Genomic DNA, 22410 nt, shown 5'->3' on the forward strand with positions numbered 1-22410 from the left:
CAATAATAAAAAGTGTCAAACAATTAGCAAGAGATGTTAATACAAATTTATAAAACTGTATAAACTAGAAAAATAAATGCAATTATTTACCACACCCTTAAGCCCCTATTACATGGGGGGACGAAGAGGAGAAAATGAGCACTGTCAGCTCTCGCTTGCTCCTCGTTCCCTGCTCGCTGCCTGCCGCTATTACATGCATCGGCAGCAAGCGGGTAAGTGCAGGGCGGGACGGGGGGAGCTGCGGGGGGGGGCTGCCCGGGTGATCGCTAGATTGTCCAGGCAGCCAGTAGAGGATAGCGGCAGTCTGCTGCCACTGCTCCTATTCCACGGAGCGGCACCAGCAGATCGTTGCTATCTTAGTCGTTTGTCTTTCAACATGTTGAAAAAAAACGACAAAGATCAGCTGACATTGTTCATGTCGGCTGATCATTGTCTTCTATTACACCAGACGATTGGCCGAATACGGCCGATAACCATTTTGTGTAATAGGGCCTTTAGATGGATAAGTACACATGTTCTACTGTGCAGGGAGCAGGCATAAGAGTTGCTTTCTGCTGTCACTACTGAGCCACCAATGTTAGTGAGTGACCGTGGTCAGACAGTCTATGTGTCCCCCAACTGCACCCGTAGATAGAATTATCTGCAGCCTGAGAAGTCCTGGGGCACAGAAGTCTAGAACTCTTATTACATGGGCCTGTCAGATCAGCGCTCACTTGCTCCTTGTTTCTTGCTCACTGCCGGCGCTATTACACACGCCGACAGCGAGCGGATGAGAGCAGGGGGGCCGCAGGGAGCCCATAGATCATGCAGGGAGCCAATAGAAGATAGCAGCGGTCTGCTGCCGCCACTCCTATTACATGGAGCAACAACCAGCAGACAGTTGTTATCGTTAAAAAAATTTCAATATGTTGAAAGACAAGGATCAGCCGACATTGTGCATGGTGGCTGATCGTAAATTTTTTTAACATTAGCTATTACACCTATCGATTAACAGTAGCTATTACATTGAACACGTCCGACAATTGCTTGGTGTAATAGCGCCTTTAAAGGCTAAAATGCATGTTAGGCATCCCCATGACTACAAGATTCAATGTATCAATTTATGTAACGTTAAATGGTAATAAAACAAAAAAAAATGAAGGATAACATAAAAAATAAACATAAAATAAGGCTTCATAGGTTAAAAAAAAAAAAAAGAAGTTATGGCTGTGTTTCTTAGGGGTTAAGAGCCTGAAAGGCTAAGGCTAAAATTACTTATGTTTAGAAAGGGAAACAGAAACATTGCTGCACTATGAGTGTAGCCCCTAATCCTACATTACAGCAGACAGACCGAGGCAAGATAAAACTACACGTCCCAGCATGCACTTTGTCCCAGCATAATCCTTTGGGAAGTTTAGTTCTTTCACAATCTGGGCTCTTCCTGACAGTCGCCATGAGTTTATTGCATGCAGAGTGTGGAATTCCTTGTGTTGTCAGTGCTTTCATTGAGAAGGAATCATGGCCTGGGAGGAGTCACTCTCGCAGTGCCAGTATCAATTCCACGCCCCTATACAGAGTACAGGAGAAAGTTTAGTAAAACTGTATTGTATCAGAGTGAAGTGTGGATAAAAGAACTACAGTCTAGGGAGCAGCTCGGGGTGAAGTTCAACAGCACCATGAGTTACGAACTACAGTTTCTCATTGGGTTTTCGTTATTTGTTTCCATTTTACTGTCGTTTATGCTAAAAAGAAAGAGGTAAGTGTTTGTATTTCACAGCAGCCTGCACCTTGACTTCTCACTATGCTTCTGGCTGTCATCTTCTATCACTAGAGCTATAAAAACAGGAAATAGTGTGGAAGGGTATTCTGCTGTAAAACTTTACAGATGTGACAGTGTGAATTATTACCCGCAATAATTGATCAAAAAGTTTTCATCAAAGAAGATCTGCAGCAGCTGAGGCAATTTACTGAAAGTCTACGCATATTACCTTTTATTTGGAGCACAACTAACTAATGACAACTAACAATGGAAGGAGCACGCTGCCAGTAGAGAGTAATCTGACCCTGTCAGTCCAGATAATAGTCCAGCACTGGCTTTATAGAATTGTCTTCTATGATGTCAGAATGATCTGATTATGTAGATAATCCCTAACTGCGGAGATTATACAGATATTATTACTATACAGCATTCCTTTGATATGTACTGGACTAGCAAATGTTCTAGATTATTGGATGATCATAGAAAGATGTACAAGATAACCTCAGATAGCATGTAGGAATATATTACTTGGTATGTTTCTTAAAGCCTGTTTATATCCAACTATTTCTGCTTAGTCTTTTGGTCGTGGACTTTAAGATCCCAGATTATTTTAGAGTTTGGCCTTGAATTATCAAAAATGTTTAAAGGGAACCTGTCATCTCTTTAATTCTGCCTGAAGCACTGGTCATTGGGGTGGGCCCAGTGGCTTCTCCCTGCCCCGTCTGCCTTTATTGATTGATCTCTTCCTATACCCAAATGGCAAGGGATCTGTTAAATAGAGCTGGTGGGTGGGCTAAGGGTGCAGGGACCACCCCAATGACTCATGATTAAGTAGCATGAAAGTGCTGCCAAGTTCCATATAATGTTCTGTTGACATGTGTGGCATATTTGATTCAGTACCTCTCTGGTATAAGCATGTTATAAGCCCAGTATTCCTGGATATTTATGAGAATCAGAAAACTCTGCGCATCAGCTGCTGATTGGCAGTTATCTATCCATGCTGTATATAGGCAGTTAACTGTCAATCAGAAGCTGGATGGTAGGGGGAGGGCTGCGGCAGGGATCCCATTCTCCCACATATTAGGAGAACGACTAAACAGAACGGCTGAACAGATTCTGTTCAGCATTTCTGTCCCTAGATTATGCTGCCCTCATTTAAGGCAGCATAAACCTAGTGACAGATTCCCTTTAAATAGTAAATGAGACCAAAAATCAGCAATTCTGCTTTGGTACTTTTTTCACAGTTGACTGTACAGGATCCATGCCATCATATTTTAATAGTTCTGACATTTCTGTGAGTGGCAATATCAAATTCATTTTATTTTGTTTGTTTTTGTATTTAGACTTTCTTTTATCTTTGTAATGGGAGAAGAGGGATGTTCTACATTTTTATTGGGGGGGGGGGGATTTTTTATTTATTTATTAATAAATTGATTGCTTATATAGCTCAATGTAGTGTTTTTACACTACACTGATCTGTTAAATTGGTGCTTCACTAGCAGAGTTTATCTAAGGCAGGTTGTTATTAGAGTTAACATGGGAGCCACAGAGGCCTTCACAACCAATTGGCACACCTTTATTGCATCATGAGGGTCCTTATCGGTGATCTGACAGGGTGGGCACCTGCCAGACAACCCCCCTAAATGCCTTGATAGCTGTTGATAACAGCATTTAGTGGATTAAATGACTGGTGGTAATCAGCAGTGGTGCCTGTTGCATATGGCAGTTGACACCACTAAGTATGGACTGGACTTATCTGATGACATTGCTCCATAATACTCCCTTTTATCTGCCTTCTGGGCACTTAGGAGGGGTAATAGATCTCTCCCTCTACAAAAAAAGAGAGATCTATCAATCAAGTTGAGAAGCTGCAGCAATTGCCTCCTTGAGTCATGGTCAGGCTTGGACTGGCCCGGAGAGGAGCAGGTGAATTTCCCCATGGGCCACCTTTTGTGTGTTTTTTTTATCAGAGACTTAGCCACTTACTGTGTCTCTGTGGTTGACTGGCTGCGAACGTGGCAAAATGACAAGATGTGCCTCTGTGCCAATACGCTAATGGTACAAGCACACATTTATGAGACGCATTTATGAGACCTAAAAGTCATTTTTTTTACATACAGCAACTGTGCGGTGGGCCCCAAGAATCAGCCCCCTAACACTGCTCATGTTACAGTCAGCATGAAAGTAACGACAGCTTCTTTTCAAGCAGAAATACATCCTGGAGTACTGGTGATCTATCTGAAGGCTCAGGATTAATTGTAGGTAGGCATGAAGATTTAAATGTTGTACTATGTATAGAAAGTTTATAGAAACTTGCTGATTTATTTTACTTTGGTTTCTCTTTTAGTGATTAATGATATGAGTCTGACAGCTGCAGATGTGCTATCTATTGCTGCATTGCTTCTAGTCGTGTTAACACACAGTGGAGCTGTAATGCAGATTACCAATGTCTCTTGTGATGTCACAGGATTTCCTTAATTGTGTTTGGAAACGAGTCTTTGCTTGTTTGAGAATATGACTCACTATAAGAACTGTGTACAGAAGGTCTCTGCATTACGGGACATGCAGTACCTAGCTGGCGAGGTAGAGATATTACAAGTCTGGCATACAGTATGTGAGAAACCAAAAAAATGATCAATGTCTATTAGTTTAGCAATAATAATAGTCGTCACAATTTGTCCAAACAAAATAAACTCTGTAATTTGTGCACGTTTATTATATCAGATCAGTGGTGCACATAGTCGGGAATAGACACCGTACCATATATAACATAGGGCTGTATGAGTTCTGCCTTACCTTCATTGGTAAGAGAAAGGGGCTGCATTAAACGGGTTATCCAGAGCTACAAAAACATGGCCACATTTGCAGCACTCTTGTCTCCAGATTGGGTAGGGCTTGAAACTCAGTTCCATTGAAGTTAATGGAGCTTAAAGGGGTTATCCAGTGCTACAAAACACATGGCCACTTTTCCCCCTCCCTTGTCTCCAGATCGGGTGGGGTTTGAAACTCAGTTCCATTGAAGTAAATGGAGCTTAATTGCAAACCACACCTGAAATGGAGACAAGAGTGGGGCAAAAGTGGCCATGTGTTTTGTAGCACTGGATAACCCCTTTAACCTCAGAAAGGGTGTACTGCACAGGTTCATGATATCAGTGGGTAATGTGGACATTGAACAAACCTGCATCATATGTATTCTATTTCCATTGGTTAAGATTTACATTGTTTTCTTTGGGTAAAATTTCTACAATTGTGTAAAGTAAAAGCTACATTGTTTGTAGAGAAACAAAATAATATCTTAGGCTATGTTCACACTAGGTTAGTTCCAAAGTAATCACAGCCATTGTTGCAAATCGGCAACAACGGTCGTGATTACTACGGAACTTACGTTGTGCTGCAGCTGAGGGAATCCCGGCCAGAGTGTATACACAATGTATACACTCCGGCCGGGTTCCCTAGCAGTGCTGCCACAATCTGACATGTCAGTTTTCTAAGGCCACAATTCATTAAATAGCAGCAGCAGATAACCTGTTAGTGCACACAATGGAGCGTACAGCTCTGGTTGTATGCTCCATTGTGTGCAGAGGGAAATTCGATGCAAACTGATGCAACCACATTCGAAATCAGCGGCAGTGAAGATCATCCGGCCGGTACTGCAGTACCGGCTGGGATGATCTTCTCTGACACAGGCCGTATTACACAGGGCGACTGAGAGGAGCAAATGAGCGCTGTCAACTCGTTTGCTCCTCTTTCCCCGCTCGCTGATGGCGCTATTACACATGTTGACAGCGAGCAGGGGAGTACACGGGGGGCCGCAGGGAGATGGAGGATGGCTGCCCGGGTGATCGCTAGATTGTCCGGGCAGCCCATAGAGGATAGCAGCGGTCAGCTGCCGCCGCTCCTATTCCACGGAGCTGCTACCCTGGTCGTTTGTCTATTAACATATTGAAAGACAAACGACAGCAACGATCAGCCGACATCATTCATGTTGGCTGATCGTTGCCTTCTATTACACAAGACAATTATTGGCCGAATATGGACGATAATCGCTTTGTGTAATAGGGCCTTTAGACTAAACCCAATAATCTCTGATTTAAAAAAAATCTGAGTTACCTAAAACATGGACATTTTAAAAGGAATGTGTCGCCTAGATTTTCTTTTACTGATTAGAGGCACATACTAGAAGTTGTTCTTTTATTCTGATCTGTTTTTATTTTCTGACAGTATTTTTTTTATTTCCCTTTTTGTACTTTGTTATGGGGGCTGCCATCTAGCCTGAGCTGTTTTTAACAGCATTTAGTGACATGCTTTACAGCAAGCCTTAAGGACATAGACGCCAATAGACAAAGTCTGTCCCCTTGAGATGAATGTGAAACATAACTGAGCGTCCTCTGTGACCTCTAGAGAGGTAATTCCACAGGGAGCTACTATGGTCTCCTCTATCTGTTGGCGTCACATGTCGCTGTAGTTCTGTGCAGATCACTTTACAGCAGCCTCCTCTATCACCACAAACATAACAGGAAGTCTCAGCTTGGCTTTAGCCCAGTGCTGAGAATGAAAACTGCAAGATATCAGAATTATTTAAAATATGGAGGGAAAAATGAAAAACTAGAGAAAAATGTCACAAAAAAATCTTAAAAATATGTTTAATATAAAAACATTATTTAATTTATTATTATTATTTAATTTATTTATTTATTTATTATTATTATTTTATTTAATTAGTCATTTTCTGATGACACATTCCCTTTAACTCTACCAGTCAGTGAAAGGCTATGTTCACACAACGTCAAAAATGGAGAAAAAACGTCCGATTTCGCTATTTAAAAAAACGTCCGTTTTTGCAGCAAATTAACTGACTTCAATGCAATTGCATTGAAGTCAATGGGAAGACGGACGTCCTATGCACACAATGCATTGAAAAACAGACGTTTATGCCGCGGACGTCAAAATAATGAACATTATTTTCAGACGTTTTTTGCAAATAGCGGACGTTTTGTATTAGTTGTTCACACACAGTTCTTCTATTGTCACCGTTCTTTCTCCGTTTTTACTATTAAATTCAATGGATTTTTTAATTAAGCCACAACCAAAGGGCAATTAGTAACTCCAAACTAAGATAATGTGCAAACACCAGTCAAGGGGATGCCAGGCTTCGAAAAACGTCCGTTATTTTAGACTCAAAATAACTGTCGTCATTTAAAACGGAGCTGAAAAAAACGTTGTGTGAACATAGCCAAAGCTTCTGTTTTTGATATTAACAGCTATAAAAAATCATCATGATCATTATTTATGTCCATCCTTAGCAAATAATGGACATTTTTTTTTCACTTTAAAAGGTGTGTAAACACTTTGTAACAGTCTGTAATAAATTATGAATTAAGAATGAAACGATAAAAAGAACTAATAGTAATGGTAAAACCATCTGCATTCACAAAGTCTATTGAACTTGGCTCTATTTTACTTCACTCTATTGCATTTCATAAACCTCTGCACCTGGTGCCCTTTGTGCTTGTTCAGTAAATACATAATATCAAATGTTAACTGATCCAGTGGTCAGAATAGAATGCACTGGGCAAATACATAGAAAAGGAGGCAACTAACCCTCTGTCTTCTTTGCACTAGAAGGCTAGGCACAATACGTATCGTTATCGTTATAGGTACAAGGCTCAACTGCAAAAAACTAACACAACCTATGGACATGAGTGGGGCTGCTTATGAGAATGACATGAGTAGCAGTGCACTTGGATTATAATGTTGTGTTGTTCTTTATCTGTAAATTACCATATGCAACTTTTCTGTTTTCTTTCTTTTTTTTTTTTATGGGGGGGGGGGACAAACAGAAGTTTAGCAAAAATTTGAATACCAAAATGTAAGAGAGCTGTACTTGTTAGATCAGATCAGTAGGCCTTAACCCTTTCCCTTCGTAAGTTTTACCTGCCAAGTTAACATGCCTATCTAGTTAGGGTTATTCTGTCATTGAGTTGTGGCTTTATAACTATACTGTAGCATACTGTAACTACAGCACTGCAGCAATAAAGTGGTATATAATTCCAATGATGACATCACATGATGTCCATATCACTCTTGGAAAAACAATGGCCCCTCTTAATGTAGAGGGATAGTTCAGCATTTCCAGAAAAAAAAAAAATCATGCATTGCTGGAGCAGGTCCTGCTCCAAGCTCTCATCTCTAAGGGCCCTATTACACATGACATTCTGTAAATGAGTGTGACACTCCTAGATCGGTGCTCGCTTACTGAGCCCATACACTGCCCGAGTGTGGCGATCTTTAGCAATGTTCGTGCAGTTGCAGCTCTGCTTTCTGTTCCTTTCTGTTCTGGATTCACCATTGACAGGCCGCTCAGCCAATCACTGATCGAGACAGGACCAAGACCAGTGACTGGCTGAGCAGCCTGTCAGTACAGAGACCGGAACAGAAGGGAACAGAGCTGCAGCTGCAGAGAGGGGAAGGTCTGAGGACACCAAGGAACATGGTAAGGTAAGTACTCTATTATTGTATACTCAGCAAGGGCTGCACGGACATCGCTATCGATATCCGCTCAGTCCTTGCTGCCTGATAGTCAGCCCGTTTAATTGCTCAATAAACGAACACTAATCTAGCAGATTGGTCCTCGTTTATACTTTATGATTAGGCCATGTAATAGAACCCTAACACATGTAACAGGGACAGTGACAGTTACTGGCATCTAACATTATATATATTTTGCCCATTCTTTACTTATTCCTTACATGTGATGGTTGCCCATTAAAATCCTAAGAACTAGGAAATCAATCTGTTTCATTTCCCCATTGAGGCCCGATAGTCAAAACTTAATAGAAAGTGTTAATTGTCTGTAAGTAGGTTGATAGACAATGTTACCCAGTGATTTAATGTCATTTTGAGTTATTTTTTTCCTGTCTTTTGTGGGAAATAAAGGCAGATATGTGATAGGAAGGGTTCAGGATGCTTCCTGCATAAACCTTACACTGAACAGTCACTAAGATTGTGCAGCATACAATCTCTCTTTGTTCCACACAGAACTGACTTTGTAAGAGAGAATAGGGAATTACCAGCTAAAGCCCTTGCAAGTAGTTAGTCCGTGGCTGGAATAATGTGAAGAATGGGATAATAAGTTACTGGACCAAACACCGGATCTGACACAAAATGTTTTTTATTTGCTGTAATAGTATTCAAGTGTAATAGCAATTAGGGTTGTCCTCAATCCTCTACTGTTAGGAGTCTACTGCGTCCATGGTGTGTTGTATCATGGGGACCTATAGAAGTGTATTTATATACCTTAGTCATGGGTGTCTCAGTTTTGTATAGTTTTTTTGGTTTATTCACACAGGATGTTATTTGGGCATCTTGTCACTTTAGTTTTTACCACCAGGAAACCAGGGGAAAAATTATATGAAAGTGGATAGATTCTTTAACATTTTACAGGCTGTAACACAACCGCACAGTTATGAAGGCATGTTTATTTACACATTGACTTCTATCGAGGAACCGTAGCTGTAATGAAAACTGTTACTATTACTACTTGTTCTCTTATCGCACTGCAGCGTAAAGCTTTACTTGGAGTTTAAAAAACAAAAAGTAAAAAAGGCAACATTTGTGGAATAACTTCGAAAAACACAAGCACTAGAGAAGTTAGTTTAAAAATAGACTAGTAGAGGTATGAATGCACGCTAGCTTGCCAGCAATCCCAAATACTGACTTTTCAACATAGAAGAACGATGGAGTCCAACTGGGAGTCCCAGTGGTGTGCAAAAGTTTAACCTCTTAGGGACATATCTCCGTGACTGGTGCCGGCCGGGGTTTACGCCAAAATGGCGCTGATCCCGGATCGGCACTCGGATGCTTTCGGCTGCAGCAGCCGAAAGCATCCGAGTGCCGATCTCATTGATCTTTGCTGTATAACTATACAGCAAAGATCTCAATGAGAGATCAATGCACTTATACTAGAAGTCCCCCAGGGGAAATAACCCTAACCCCAGGGGGCTTCTAGTATAAGTGTAAAAGTGTTATTATTAGTTAAAAGCCCCCTCCCCTAATAAAAGTCATAATCACCCCCCTTTTCCCATGTTTTTAATAAAAGTAAATAAGTAAATAAATAAACATGTTTGCTAATCGCCCAAACTATTAATTAATCACATTCCTGATCTCGCACCGTAAACGGTATAAGCCTGGGAATGGAGCCATTTTAAGGAACATATATTTGTTAACAATGGTTTGAATTTTTTACAGGCCATCAGATACAATAAAAGTTATACATGTTACATATCGTTGTAATCGTAACGACTTGAGGAACAAGCATAACAAGTTAGTTTTACCCCAGGGCGAATGGCGTAATAACAAATACCCCCCAAATAAAAGAAATTCGTTTTTTTGTTCAATTTTACCACACATTGAATTTTTTCCTGGTTTCGCAGTATACTTTATGCAAAAATTCAGCCTGTCATTGCAAAGTACAATTAGTACGATTTGGATCCTATTTGCCCAGTTGTAGGCTTATTGTTAGCCCAGGAGAGGCCACTGCTAGTGTGAGAATGCTAGAGTAGGACCTTGTCTCTGAGGACACCTTAACGTTGTGACATGGTACACTCTGTTTGATCAAATAGTTTGCTAAGATCCAAATTTTTTAAATATCTATAGAGCAGGTGTTTATCATGTGTACACCGAGGGGAGTATGTACAGCAAGCACTAGCATCTGTAGGTTGCTGTTGCACTTTCTGTTTCTTATTTCAAAGAGACGTGTCAAAAGTTTTGAGTTTCTGGACCCATACCAATCGGTAGAAGGAGCCAGGGGGAGACCGCGCCCTTTTCCCGCTCTGTGCTACATGATACCATGTAACTTACATAGACAATCACTCGGAGCCACTGATCACATGACACAGAGCCATGAGAGGATGACGCTTAGCACAGTGATTCTCCCGATCAGTACAGACCCGGACTAATCAAAACTTTTGACATGTGTCTATAACGTCAAAAGTTTTTTTAAACAACCGTGTCACTTCAATATACAGTAAATGGAGGTTTTGATGTAGGCTAGTATAAATGTTCCTTTTCAGTTCAGAAGGGCTTAAGGGATGCTTGATAACAGAACTTAACTGCAGAACTGTCAGAAGTGCTGGTACTTTAGATATACTTGGCAGGAGGGTGAAAGTGAATATGTGTAAAACACCCTCCACGAAAGTGTGTATGTGTTGCATTACATTGTCTGTAACTACATACTGCAGTGTGGCATTTTCAGAGGTCATCAATGTCTGATCTGCAGGGTGCCGACACCTGGAAGCTCTATACATCAGCTGTTTAGCAGAGATGCATATACACAATGAACAGGGCCAGACACAGATACCTCTGTCCATTGTGTAGTGGTGTTGTTGGTTTCCTTCATTGTGTATATGCTGGAGTTGTAGGTGCTGATGGGCTATTCTGAGGATGGTGCATCAATGCAAGAATCCTGGGAAAACACCTGTGACTATCTATAAAATATAAATCTGTTGCTTTTATATGTTTAGTGCAGTTGGCAACATGTGAGGGGAAATTCCTGGCATTTCATGGCATGCATCACCATTTTGTGGGTGGAACCTAGTACTCAAATATTGTTTTCTGCCAGGGTGTGTATTGTGGCTGTTGCACAGTGAAGCCTGAATGGCAGGCAATTGCTCTTTCAGTAGTAAACACAATGGGGGGATTTGGAGATTTGTTAAGGCTTGTAAGCTAGTATTCTGGCATACAAAAGTTGCACATTTTGCATATGTGCAAAAATGTTTGTCTTTACACTTAATTTTGTCTTTTGTGTTTAACAAATATGTTCTGTAGTGAAATTTGCTGCGATCCTGTATCCTGTCATTTACTATGGCTTTACATACTTGAAGTGGATTTTTCATTCCGTTGAGAGGATGTAAAGCTCCTTCCCACTTATACCGTCAGCAAATACACCACCTGGCCATGCTCCTGCTTGCTTCTCAGGCTCCCGGTTCATGACATTGTCATGAATTGCGCAATTCACAGCAAAATATTGCTAATAAATGTGCAATAAATGTTATATGTGAACAGACAGTGGCAAGCCCAGGTGCAGCAATTTACAGTGAATAATAAGTGCTAGTGGCTGTAGATAGCCCCTGCTATTTATTGATATTTTTGGGCTACACCTGGGCTTGCCACTTTTTAAAAGGACAAGTCCTGGTCCTGCCTGAAATTATCTTTACCAAAATTGCTAGCTACAGTGTTTAAAAGCACCCTTAGGATATATTCACACAATGTCAAAAAAAAGAGAAAAGGTGGACGCCTTTTCTATTTAAAAAGACGTCCGTTTTTGCATCCATTTACTTGACTGCAATGCAATGCATTAAAGTCAATGGAATGACGGATGCCTAATGTACACGATGTATTAAATGGCGGACTTTGTCTGCGCAGACGTCAAAATAATGATTAAGTCAATTATTTTCGGATGTCTGTTGCAAACAGCGGACGTTATTTTTTTGTTGTTCATACACAGTTTTTCTTTTTTGCCTATGTTCACACAATGTTTTTTCAGCTCTGTTTAAAATTACGTAAGTAATTTTGAGTCTAAAATGACGGACGTCACTTAGCCATCTGGCCACCTGTCAGTGCAATGACGGCTGTTGGTACATTATTCTAGTGTAGGTAGACTAATTGCCCTTTGGGTGTGTCTTTACATGAAAAGTACATTAAATTTAATAGTAAAAATGGTGAAAGGACAGTGAAAAAAGAAAAACTGTGTGTGAAAACAAAAAAGTTATGTCCGCTGTTTGCAATAGACGTCCAAAAATAATTGTCATTATCATTATTTTGACGTCCATGCAGATAACGTCAGTCATTTTATACATTGTGTGCATGGGACTTCCGTCATTTCATTGATTTTAATGCATTGCATTGCAGTCAGTTAAATTGAGGCAATAACGGACGTCTTTTTCTCTTTTTTTGAAGTGTGAACATAGCCATACATAGCCTTTCACCATTTTTTTAACTATTAAGTTTAATTGACTTTTCAATTAAAGACACACCCAAAGGCCAATTAGTCCACCTGAACTAAAATAATGTACCAGCAGCTGTCACTGCTCTGACGGGCGGCCAGACATCAAAATGATGCCCTTCATTTTAGACGCTGTGTGAACGTAGTCCTATGGTAGGTCCACACAGCAAAATCCAATCGCAGAATGTGGGTTTTGTTGCAGAACAATATGACACAACTGAGAACTGCTTACTCAGAAATAGAAATATTACCAAGCAATTGGTATCTCTTAGGACTTTGGATCATGCAAATCTGCTTATCATCCAGAGTTTATTTAATACCATGATCTCATGTTCCAACTATTTTGTTTGCAAGTCTATAGTTCATGGGAAATGCTGAAGAGCAATATAATAAATGTCTTGGGGGCTATCAAACTTGAAATTGGTTACACATGTTATGTCTTTTGTTGGTGACTAAGACGTTATATTTACTATTAGGCAGCTTTGAAGATTAAAAAAAAAAGACAAAAACTGTTAAATATTTGGTAGTATTAAAACGATTTGTTAACATAAAAGGCAAAGGCTATTCACACCATTGTGCTCATTTTTTTTTTTAAATATTCATTTTCTTCCTGAATGCAAAATTAAGTGAGATAACATAACAAACAGCATATTCTTACTTCTCTGCACTCCCCCTGTGTTCTCCTACATCCTCCTCAGGTCCCTGGCTGAGCCATCCCACCTCCACTTCTGAGAATGGCGGAGGGGGGTGACAGACAGCTCCGCCAACCACATGTGAGTAGAGGTACATAGCTGTCTATTTCTAAAAAGGGAAACCCCCCTCCCCCCACTTTTGGCTAACCATTGTGCTGTTCTCCTGTATTTTGATATAGTTGTCATGTCATTGGGGGGGGGGGTGCTTAGATTGTCTCTGTTTTTAGAAAAAAACTTTTGACTTGTCAGTAATGGAGGTCATCTCGTCCAGCGAGATAGACTCCAGCGATCTGGGCAGTGAAGTGCTTAGGGTCCTATTACACTGAGCGTTTTTTAACGATTTAACGACTAACGATAAACGATCGCAAACGAGATTGTTTATCGTTAACCTGACATCGTTCGCCATATTACACAGAACGATAATCGTTGGTTACGATCGTTACTATGGTCGTTATTACGATCGTTACTATGATCGTTTATTCCTTCTGATCCCAGAAAAACAATGAACAATGTGCAATTACACTGAACGATTAGTGAAAAAACACGGAACTTGAGCGAACGAACGTGGAATTACAGCAAACGATTAGCGAATGATTAACGATAGTTTGGGGTTCAGATCTAAATAAACGATCAACCACATACAAACGATTTTCGATCATTGCCTGCAATTACACAGAACGACCAGAAAGACTATCGTTTAAATTCAAACGATTTAATGATTTTTCGCACGATAATCGTCCCATGTGATAGGGCCCTTAGCTGACTGCTTTTACCTTATAGTGATCAGTGAAGCTCTAAAAACCCAGACCCCGACCAGTCAAAACTTTCTACAAGTCAAAAGTGACAAACACACTTGAAACTTTGTTGTTTTCTGGTGCCTGTCTAACCTTCCTTTTTTTCCAACCTGGACCAGCAGGTGCACGTGTTTCAATAAACTTGTGAACTGGAACTTGTTCTTTCTACATGCTGGCTGTTACTGTTTCGTTGCTTTCATGGATCAGCATTTGTGATTTATATAAGTGAAACCAGATCTGTATTGTAGGGACGTATTTTTGTTCACATTAATTTGCTTCTCGCTGCATATCTTCTATATCTCCCACATTCCCTGTAAAAAAAAAAAAAAAACTGAAACTCACCCTGAAAAAGTCTGGTTTAACTTTTTATCCCTTTTTGTGAATGGAGACATGTACCCATAAATGCAATGTATGCTGAATCAAACAAAGATGCTACTTTTCTACTTTAGCCTATCTGTTATGTAACTATAAAGTTCTTATCATGCTTGCCTCCTGCCTCATCTTGAGAAAAAACAGCAGAATATGTTCGGTTCAATCAGCCTAATCCATATCCTGGCTACCTACCCTGGCTTCTCCACAGAATCCTCATCAATAGATTAAATGCCACCTATTTTTCTCACAACACATTTTTCAAATCTGTCTCAGAGAAAATACAGTGTGAACATGTCCTAAGGAGTTCCTATGCAACAATACATTCACCGTCTATTTATTCTGGGGTTTTTATTTCCCCTGTGAAAACAATCTACAATAAATCTGCAGCACATTTACATAAATTGATACTGCAGATCGGTTATGTGGAGGTCTCCTTTAGGCTATGTTCACACATAGTATCAAGGAGTGGATTGAAAACACAGAAACTTTGCGATTCTTTCCATTTTGCCCTGTCAGTTCCACTCCTGATTTTGGTTTAAAAAAAAACCTGAAAGAAATACTTTGTGTGAACATAGCCTTAGAGTTTACATAAGATCTATTGGAGGCTATGTTCCCACAATGGCAAAATGACGATCATTATATGCGGCCATCATTACTAACATATGGCCGCCCAGACGACTGTCCAGAAAGACGGCCCACATTTTCCTGTTCCTGGGAACATAGCCTCAATTTCATCTACTTTGCTGGTACTAATACATTGTTTATGCTCCATCTGTTAATACGCAGCAAATTCACCCAATGTGAACAGATCCAAAAGCTGTCAGGAACAGACACTGTATTAGACCCACAGTTAAGCTCTGTTACCATAATGCCCATTATTTTCCCTTATCTTTACCTTGCGGGAACAATAGCCTTAACTTGAATAAGTTTCAGAGGAGATTATTATTGGGCATGTGTTATTTACATTTTTGACTTTGGCTGTCCAGGCATTATGAGAATTGTAGTCATGCAACAGTTGGATGTCCACAGGTTAGATTTTGAAGGTATTTTGAAAATATGTTTTTTTATTTAACCTTTAAAGCACCTTTAAGAATGATGTATGAAAGACCGATGCCAAATTGGCATCACCTATGTGGGATCTATAACACTCTGCATAAAACATTCGTGCTGGCGGCATTTTGCTAGTCGCCATGTTGTGACATTGTTTTTATCTGTTGGACTACTTCCTGTCCTGACCTTGGATATGTTTTTTTATGTTCTTATTGTTTTCTGCCTCTGTACAATTTAATTCAGCTTGCCTCATTTTCTGGCTTTGGCGTATAAGATCTACTGGCACTCCTGTCACTCTATCTCTGGGCCCTCTTCCCAGGCAAGGAGCATGGGCGAGTGTCAGAGATTGTGCTGCTCCTTTTGCACTGTCCTCCTGGTGCACTGTGGCAAGTAGACCTGAAAAAGATCTTAATGGTTAATTTCTACTTCAGATAATTGTCTACTTTGTTTGCAAATGTTGCATACCATAAAATGTATATCATGTGGCAGGACAATTCCACCTGTTAATGGCCAGACACAGTTTAGCAATTTTTAGTAACAGCTAGTTTATGGCTGGATTTTGTTTTTTTTATTCGTTTTCATTATTTTTGCATCTGCCCCTTTCATTGCAGTTCCCAAAACTGAGCCAAAAATGCACAAGGCCATTAATGCTAAATCTGTCATGCACATGGCACATTTCTCCAGTTTTTCCACATTTCTTCAAGCCCATTGTTGCCCATTATTATCTTGGTTACATCTCCTAAACCATCCTTGTTCATAAGACAATGATGATGTGCTCTTTGCTGGGTGCCTATACCTACTGGCGATGCATCTGATGCTACCAAATTATGCCAGGGACAGTACCCCTAGAATACACATACTCATCTCTTGTTTAGTTCTGTTCTCTATTTCGCTTGTATAGCCACTCTTGTGTAACTACTAGAGATGAGCGAACCGGGTTCGGGTTCGAGTCGATCCGAACCCGAACCTTCGGCATTTGATATTTGGTGTTTGTAGGACTGAATAGTTATATACCACACAAAAAATATAGTTTTAGTATATAACATAATATAATGGTCGCTACACAGTTGTTGGTACCCTGGTATCCCATTAAGGCTCTGTTCACACTAGCACGATGGTTTCTATTTGTAATGCAGTCACATCAGTTACAGTGTATGCCCGCATCATGATGAATGCTCTTGATCTTAAAGGGTTGTCCAGAAATGCAAACATATAGGGAGTAAGCAAAACTCAACTGCTTGATCCCCCAGTACTACAGTTAGGGCAGTGCCCAGTTACCAATGAGTTTATCCTTATGCACCTCTTTTTACAGACAGGAGATGCCCGCTTAGCCTATAACTTGATGCAGTGGTGACTGGCTTCAGTGTTGGCTTCAGCTTGTGTGTTGAACCTGACAGTAATCATAATGAAAAGATCTCGAAGATTATGGGGAAATTGGCAGTTCAGTATTGCTTACTTTTTAAAGCATTTTCTTAAGATGAAACCTATTACTGTATATTTCTGTAGTGTTTCCTGCTCCTGTTGTGCATTCTAGCCAGGAATTCAGCATAATCTAGCTCACCTTTACTATATCGGAGGATTTTATGTGTGCAGTGAGCAGAGTTATAGTCAAGATGGTATAGGTAAAAGGCAGAGAGAGACAGAGTTGGCTGAATTCCTGGCTAAAGTATATAGCAAGAACAGGAAGTATATTAGAGAATGTACATTACACAGGAAGTGCAGACAGTTTGTATCAGAAGCAAAAGAAAATCATGAAAGACTACAGAACGGTAGGCAAATAGCTTTATGTACCAATATATCTTAGTGTACTAGACAGTTGAGAAGAGGTTTCAATGTTGGGGAAACCTTTTAAAGCCAGATTAAGCCCAAAGTGTACCTGTCATGATGTCTCCTCCACTATCAGTGTGCAGTCTCTTTTTCTGCCACCAGAAGTTTAGGTGGCTATGGATACAACCACACTGCGTATTTTTCAAATACCCTACTTAGAATGGGGCTCATGCACAGAACCGACACAACGTTGTTGTATCCATAGTTACCTGTACTTTCACAGGCAGGGATGATTGCAAGTTGATTGGGTGAAGAGACATCATGAAAGGTACACTTTAAGGCTGGTTTCACACGCTGTAACTGTGCGGCTGTATTTTTTATGCGGCTGTAAATGTGCGGGTGAAACTACGGCCGTGGGAAAAAATAGACATGCGGCTCAAAACATACGGTCATTTACTTGGAAATCTGGTTCAACTAAAAATAACAAATAAAATGTTAAGAAAGTGATGGAAACACCTCTGGATGCATCTGGGAAAGCAGGGAACACAGTTTACATGACTCGCTATTACCGGGGTTTGCGATCCTCTGCACTATAGCCGATGTCTCTCATGGTTAATATATTGAATTAATAAAACACATTTTCTGTCTAATAAAGTCCCTTTTATTGTTCAATAATTAAATGTAAACGATTCCATCATTTTGCAATTAAATATACTGTTAAAATAAATATATATATAAATAAATGTATATTTATATATATATTTATTTTTTGACAGTATATTTAATTGCACAATGATGGATTCATTAGAATTAAATTATTGAACAAAGAAACTGTATTTATTTAAACGAAAATGTGTTTTATTCATTAAATATTAATTAGTACAGGAAGCACTATAAGCCGGTAATTCATATGCCGGCAATAGAGCATTCTGTACTAATCATCACTTTACTTTAATGAAAACATTAAATGTTTCTTCTAATAATGCTATTGTGATAACATAATTAGAAGAAACATTTAGAATTATATGTGCGCTCAGCTGATTGGCTGATCGGCTCAGCGCACATATAAAGAGCCGGTCCGCAGTACAGTCACTTCATTGTGCTGCGGACCAGCGAAGAGGACACATCGGGGTGAGTATAGAGCTCTCCCCACCCCCTCCCCGGCACTGCACCCCTCCCAGCAAGGAAGGGGGGTCACTTAACCCCTTCCTTGCTGGGATGGGTGCAGTCTGACATCAGTCTGGCCCCCCGGGGGTTAAGGGGGATGCAGTACATCCTCCCTTAACCCCTTGGGGGTCAGACTGTAAGCAGCGATCTGTAAAGATGCTGCATACTGTAAGGAGCACAACACCGCTCACAATGATGGGTGTTGTGCTCCTGTTTGTGTGTTTTGTGTGTTTCTCCCTTTTTGTTTTTCAGATATCGGTATCCTGTGGATTACGTCGGATTCCATGGACTACGTCGATGACCAGCGGTTGTTCTTTGAATTTTTTTTAATAAAATGGTCAATGAGGGTTGTGGGGGTGTTTTTATTTGAATAAAAAAATTTGTAAACTTGTGTCTTGTCTTTATTTCTTTACTTTATAGACTTAGTAGTGGAAGCCGTCTAATAGACGGAATCCATTACTAAGTTGGGGCCTAGTGTTAGCCGGTATAAAATGGCTAACACTAACCCCCCATTATTACCCCAGTACCCAATGCCACCAGGGGTACTGGGAAGAGCCGGGTGCCAGTGGTCCCGGAGCGTCAATATTGGCGCTCCTGGACCGGGCGGCAGCAGGCTGGTAAGATTTAGGCTGGGGAGGGCCTAAACCAATGGCTCTTCCCACCCTGGTGTTACCAGGCTGCTGTCGTTTGGTTTTTAACCCGGCTGGTTATAAAAATAGGGGGGACCCTATGCGTTTTTTTTTTAAATAAATAAATAATTAAAAAAAAACGCATAGGGTCCCCCCTATTTTTATAACCAGCCGGGTTAAAAACCAAACGACAGCAGCCTGGTAACACCAGGGTGGGAAGAGCCATTGGTTTAGGCCCTCCCCAGCCTAAATCTTACCAGCCTGCTGCCGCCCGGTCCAGGAGCGCCAATATTGACGCTCCGGGACCACTGGCACCCGGCTCTTCCCAGTACCCCTGGTGGCATTGGGTACTGGGGTAATAATGGGGGGTTAGTGTTAGCCATTTTATACCGGCTAACACTAGGCCCCAACTTAGTAATGGATTCCGTCTATTAGACGGCTTCCACTACTAAGTCTATAAAGTAAAGAAATAAAGACAAGACACAAGTTTACAAATTTTTTTATTCAAATAAAAACACCCCCACAACCCTCATTGACCATTTTATTAAAAAAAAATTCAAAGAACAACCGCTGGTCATCGACGTAGTCCACGGAATCCGACGTAATCCCCAGGATACCGATATCTGAAAAACAAAAAGGGAGAAACACACAAAACACACAAACAGGAGCACAACACCCATCATTGTGAGCGGTGTTGTGCACCTTACAGTATGCAGCATCTTTACAGATCGCTGCTTACAGTCTGACCCCCAAGGGGTTAAGGGAGGATGTACTGCATCCCCCTTAACCCCTGGGGGGCCAGACTGATGTCAGACTGCACCCATCCCAGCAAGGAAGGGGTTAACTGACCCCCCCTTCCTTGCTGGGAGGGGTGCAGTGCCGGGGAGGGGGTGGGGAGAGCTCTATACTCACCCCGATGTGTCCTCTTCGCTGGTCCGCAGCACAATGAAGTCACTGTACTGCTGACCGGCTCATTATATGTGCGCTCAGCCGAACAGCCAATCAGCTGAGCGCACATATAATTCTAAATGTTTCTTCTAATAATGTTATTGTGATAACATAATTAGAAGAAACATTTGATGTTTTCATTAAAGTAAAGTGATGATTAGTACAGAAAGCTCTATTACCGGGAATATGAATTACCGGCTTATAGTGCTTCCTGTACTAATTAATATTTAATGAATAAAACACATTTTCTTGGAAATAAATTCAGTTTCGTTTGTCAATAATTTAATTCTAACGAATCCATCATTGTGCAATTAAATATAATGTCAAAAAATAAATATATAGATAAATATACATTTATTTATATATCTATTTTTTTTAACAGTATATTTAATTGCAAAATGATGGATTCGTTAGAAATAAATTATTGATCAACGAAAGTGTCTTGATTACAAATAAAATGTCTTTGATTAATTTAATATAGTAACTATTAGAGGCATCGGCATTCGGCATCATTCCCGGCTATTTTTGAAGTACTTTGTACGGACCGCCTGTCAATCCTCGGCCGCATATTCAGCCGCAAATAATGGTCTTGTTCATTTTTTACGGGTCCGTTTACGATAGGGCCGTAGATTCATACATAGTGTGCACTGTGCAGCCGCATATCCTATACTTCACAGCATACACACGAACCCTCAAATATACGGGCGCACTATTACATCCGTACATACGGCCGCACTATTACTACGTGTGAAACAAGGGTAAGAATGTCAGACAACCCCTTGAGATTCACCAGGGTTCTGTTAAAGCAAATGTACCATCAGTACATTTACATTAAGTTACGCACATGGATAGAACGGCGCCAGTGCGGGGAAGCTGGTGCTGCAGTCCTTTTTTTAAAACATGGCCCGGTTCCCCCGCATGGCGCCGTTCTGTTCTTGGGAACTGCCCGGGGGTAAAGCGCTGGAGGTGGGCCAGCCCGCCCCCAGTGGGAGGAAACCCCTGCCCCTCTATGATGCGGCTCCATTGATTCTAATTGATTGGAAAAAAGGACCTCGGCACCATCTGCCTTGCGTCGGTGCTGTTCTATCCATGTGCAAAACTTAAAGCTCTTTAAGGTTTTGGTATATTTGACATTTTGGATAGGTCTGAAGACTATGCTATTATTGTCGTTGAAAAAAAAAAAAAACTCCAGCCAACCCCATGTACTGTGTGAACAAGGTGTGATAAGGGGGGGCGGGTGTAATCAAACCTTGTTGCTCATAGCAACCAATCAGGTTTAAACATTTAATTTTCAGAGGCCTTTTTAAAAATGAAAGCTACAATCTGATTGTTTGCTATGGGCAACTGCTCCCCTGTCCTATTGCATAGGGTCTGCTAAATCTCCCCCTTGGTCATTATAATACTAACATGTCACAGCACTTGGCCTGAGCCGTAAATTTGACACCATTGTAGCTACTTTGTCTTTTTTTTTTTTAGCTGCAGTCTTTAAACCCTCTTATCCATTTTGCTTTTTTTCTGCCACTACAAATCAGCTAGAATGATTTTTATTCTCTATAGGATTTGACCCCATTTTCTTACTTCCATATTTCAGTGCTGGTTAATTTAGCCTGTGCCCAAACCTTGCATCTTACCATTATTTTCTATGCCTGGAGGTTTGTTTATATGAGGGTGCGCTCCTGTCCACACTATCCAGATATGATTTGCAAATTGTTCCTTTAAACTAAAGGCATCTGGTTTGCTGGGCAGTAAAATCAATTATTACTATTAATGTCACAGGCCTGCCGGAGTCCTCCAGACCATGGCAATGTGTTATAGCCATTACTGCAGAATACATGTTTCTCCTCTTTAAATAATAAAATGTGCCACTTATAAAAGTTTTTAGCTGTAGGGTAAATTTTATGCTCCTCTAGGTTTTGGCTGTGTATGCATATAGTACTTCTTGACTGCTGAAGTATTGGCTTATCGCATGATGCATAGATCGCTTCTACTGCCTTCTTGTACGTATTCTTGGATGTTAAAGAGAAGTTCATCCAATGTTTGTATTTGAAACCTAGTGAATCTGACGGGGATAGCTTAGAGCCTGAACAGCTAAATGTAATGTAAAATATTTAGGTATGGATGCTTTGCGAACATTTTTAGCTTAAAATGCTACATTACCCATTAAAGCATTATACTGTGGTCACGTAAATGTTTCCATGCTTGAAAAGGAAAAGCAGGGGAATTATATTTTTGAGGGGAAATACACTGTTTA

General features: G+C 40.5%; 1 protein-coding gene across 1 annotated transcript in view; it reads left to right on the top strand.

The window, feature by feature from the left end:
- The first annotated feature begins 1498 nt into the window (after positions 1 to 1498).
- Positions 1499 to 22410, top strand: part of CYP7B1 (cytochrome P450 family 7 subfamily B member 1) — a 151938-nt gene continuing 131026 nt past the window's right edge. Inside the window, exon 1 of the mRNA XM_069957535.1 lies at positions 1499 to 1735. Coding sequence (XP_069813636.1) covers positions 1656 to 1735 — 80 coding nt within the window. The 5' untranslated portion in view covers positions 1499 to 1655. The remainder of the gene's footprint in view (positions 1736 to 22410) is intronic.

Source organism: Dendropsophus ebraccatus, chromosome 2 (assembly GCF_027789765.1).
Source record: "Dendropsophus ebraccatus isolate aDenEbr1 chromosome 2, aDenEbr1.pat, whole genome shotgun sequence".
Lineage (NCBI taxonomy): Eukaryota > Metazoa > Chordata > Amphibia > Anura > Hylidae > Dendropsophus > Dendropsophus ebraccatus.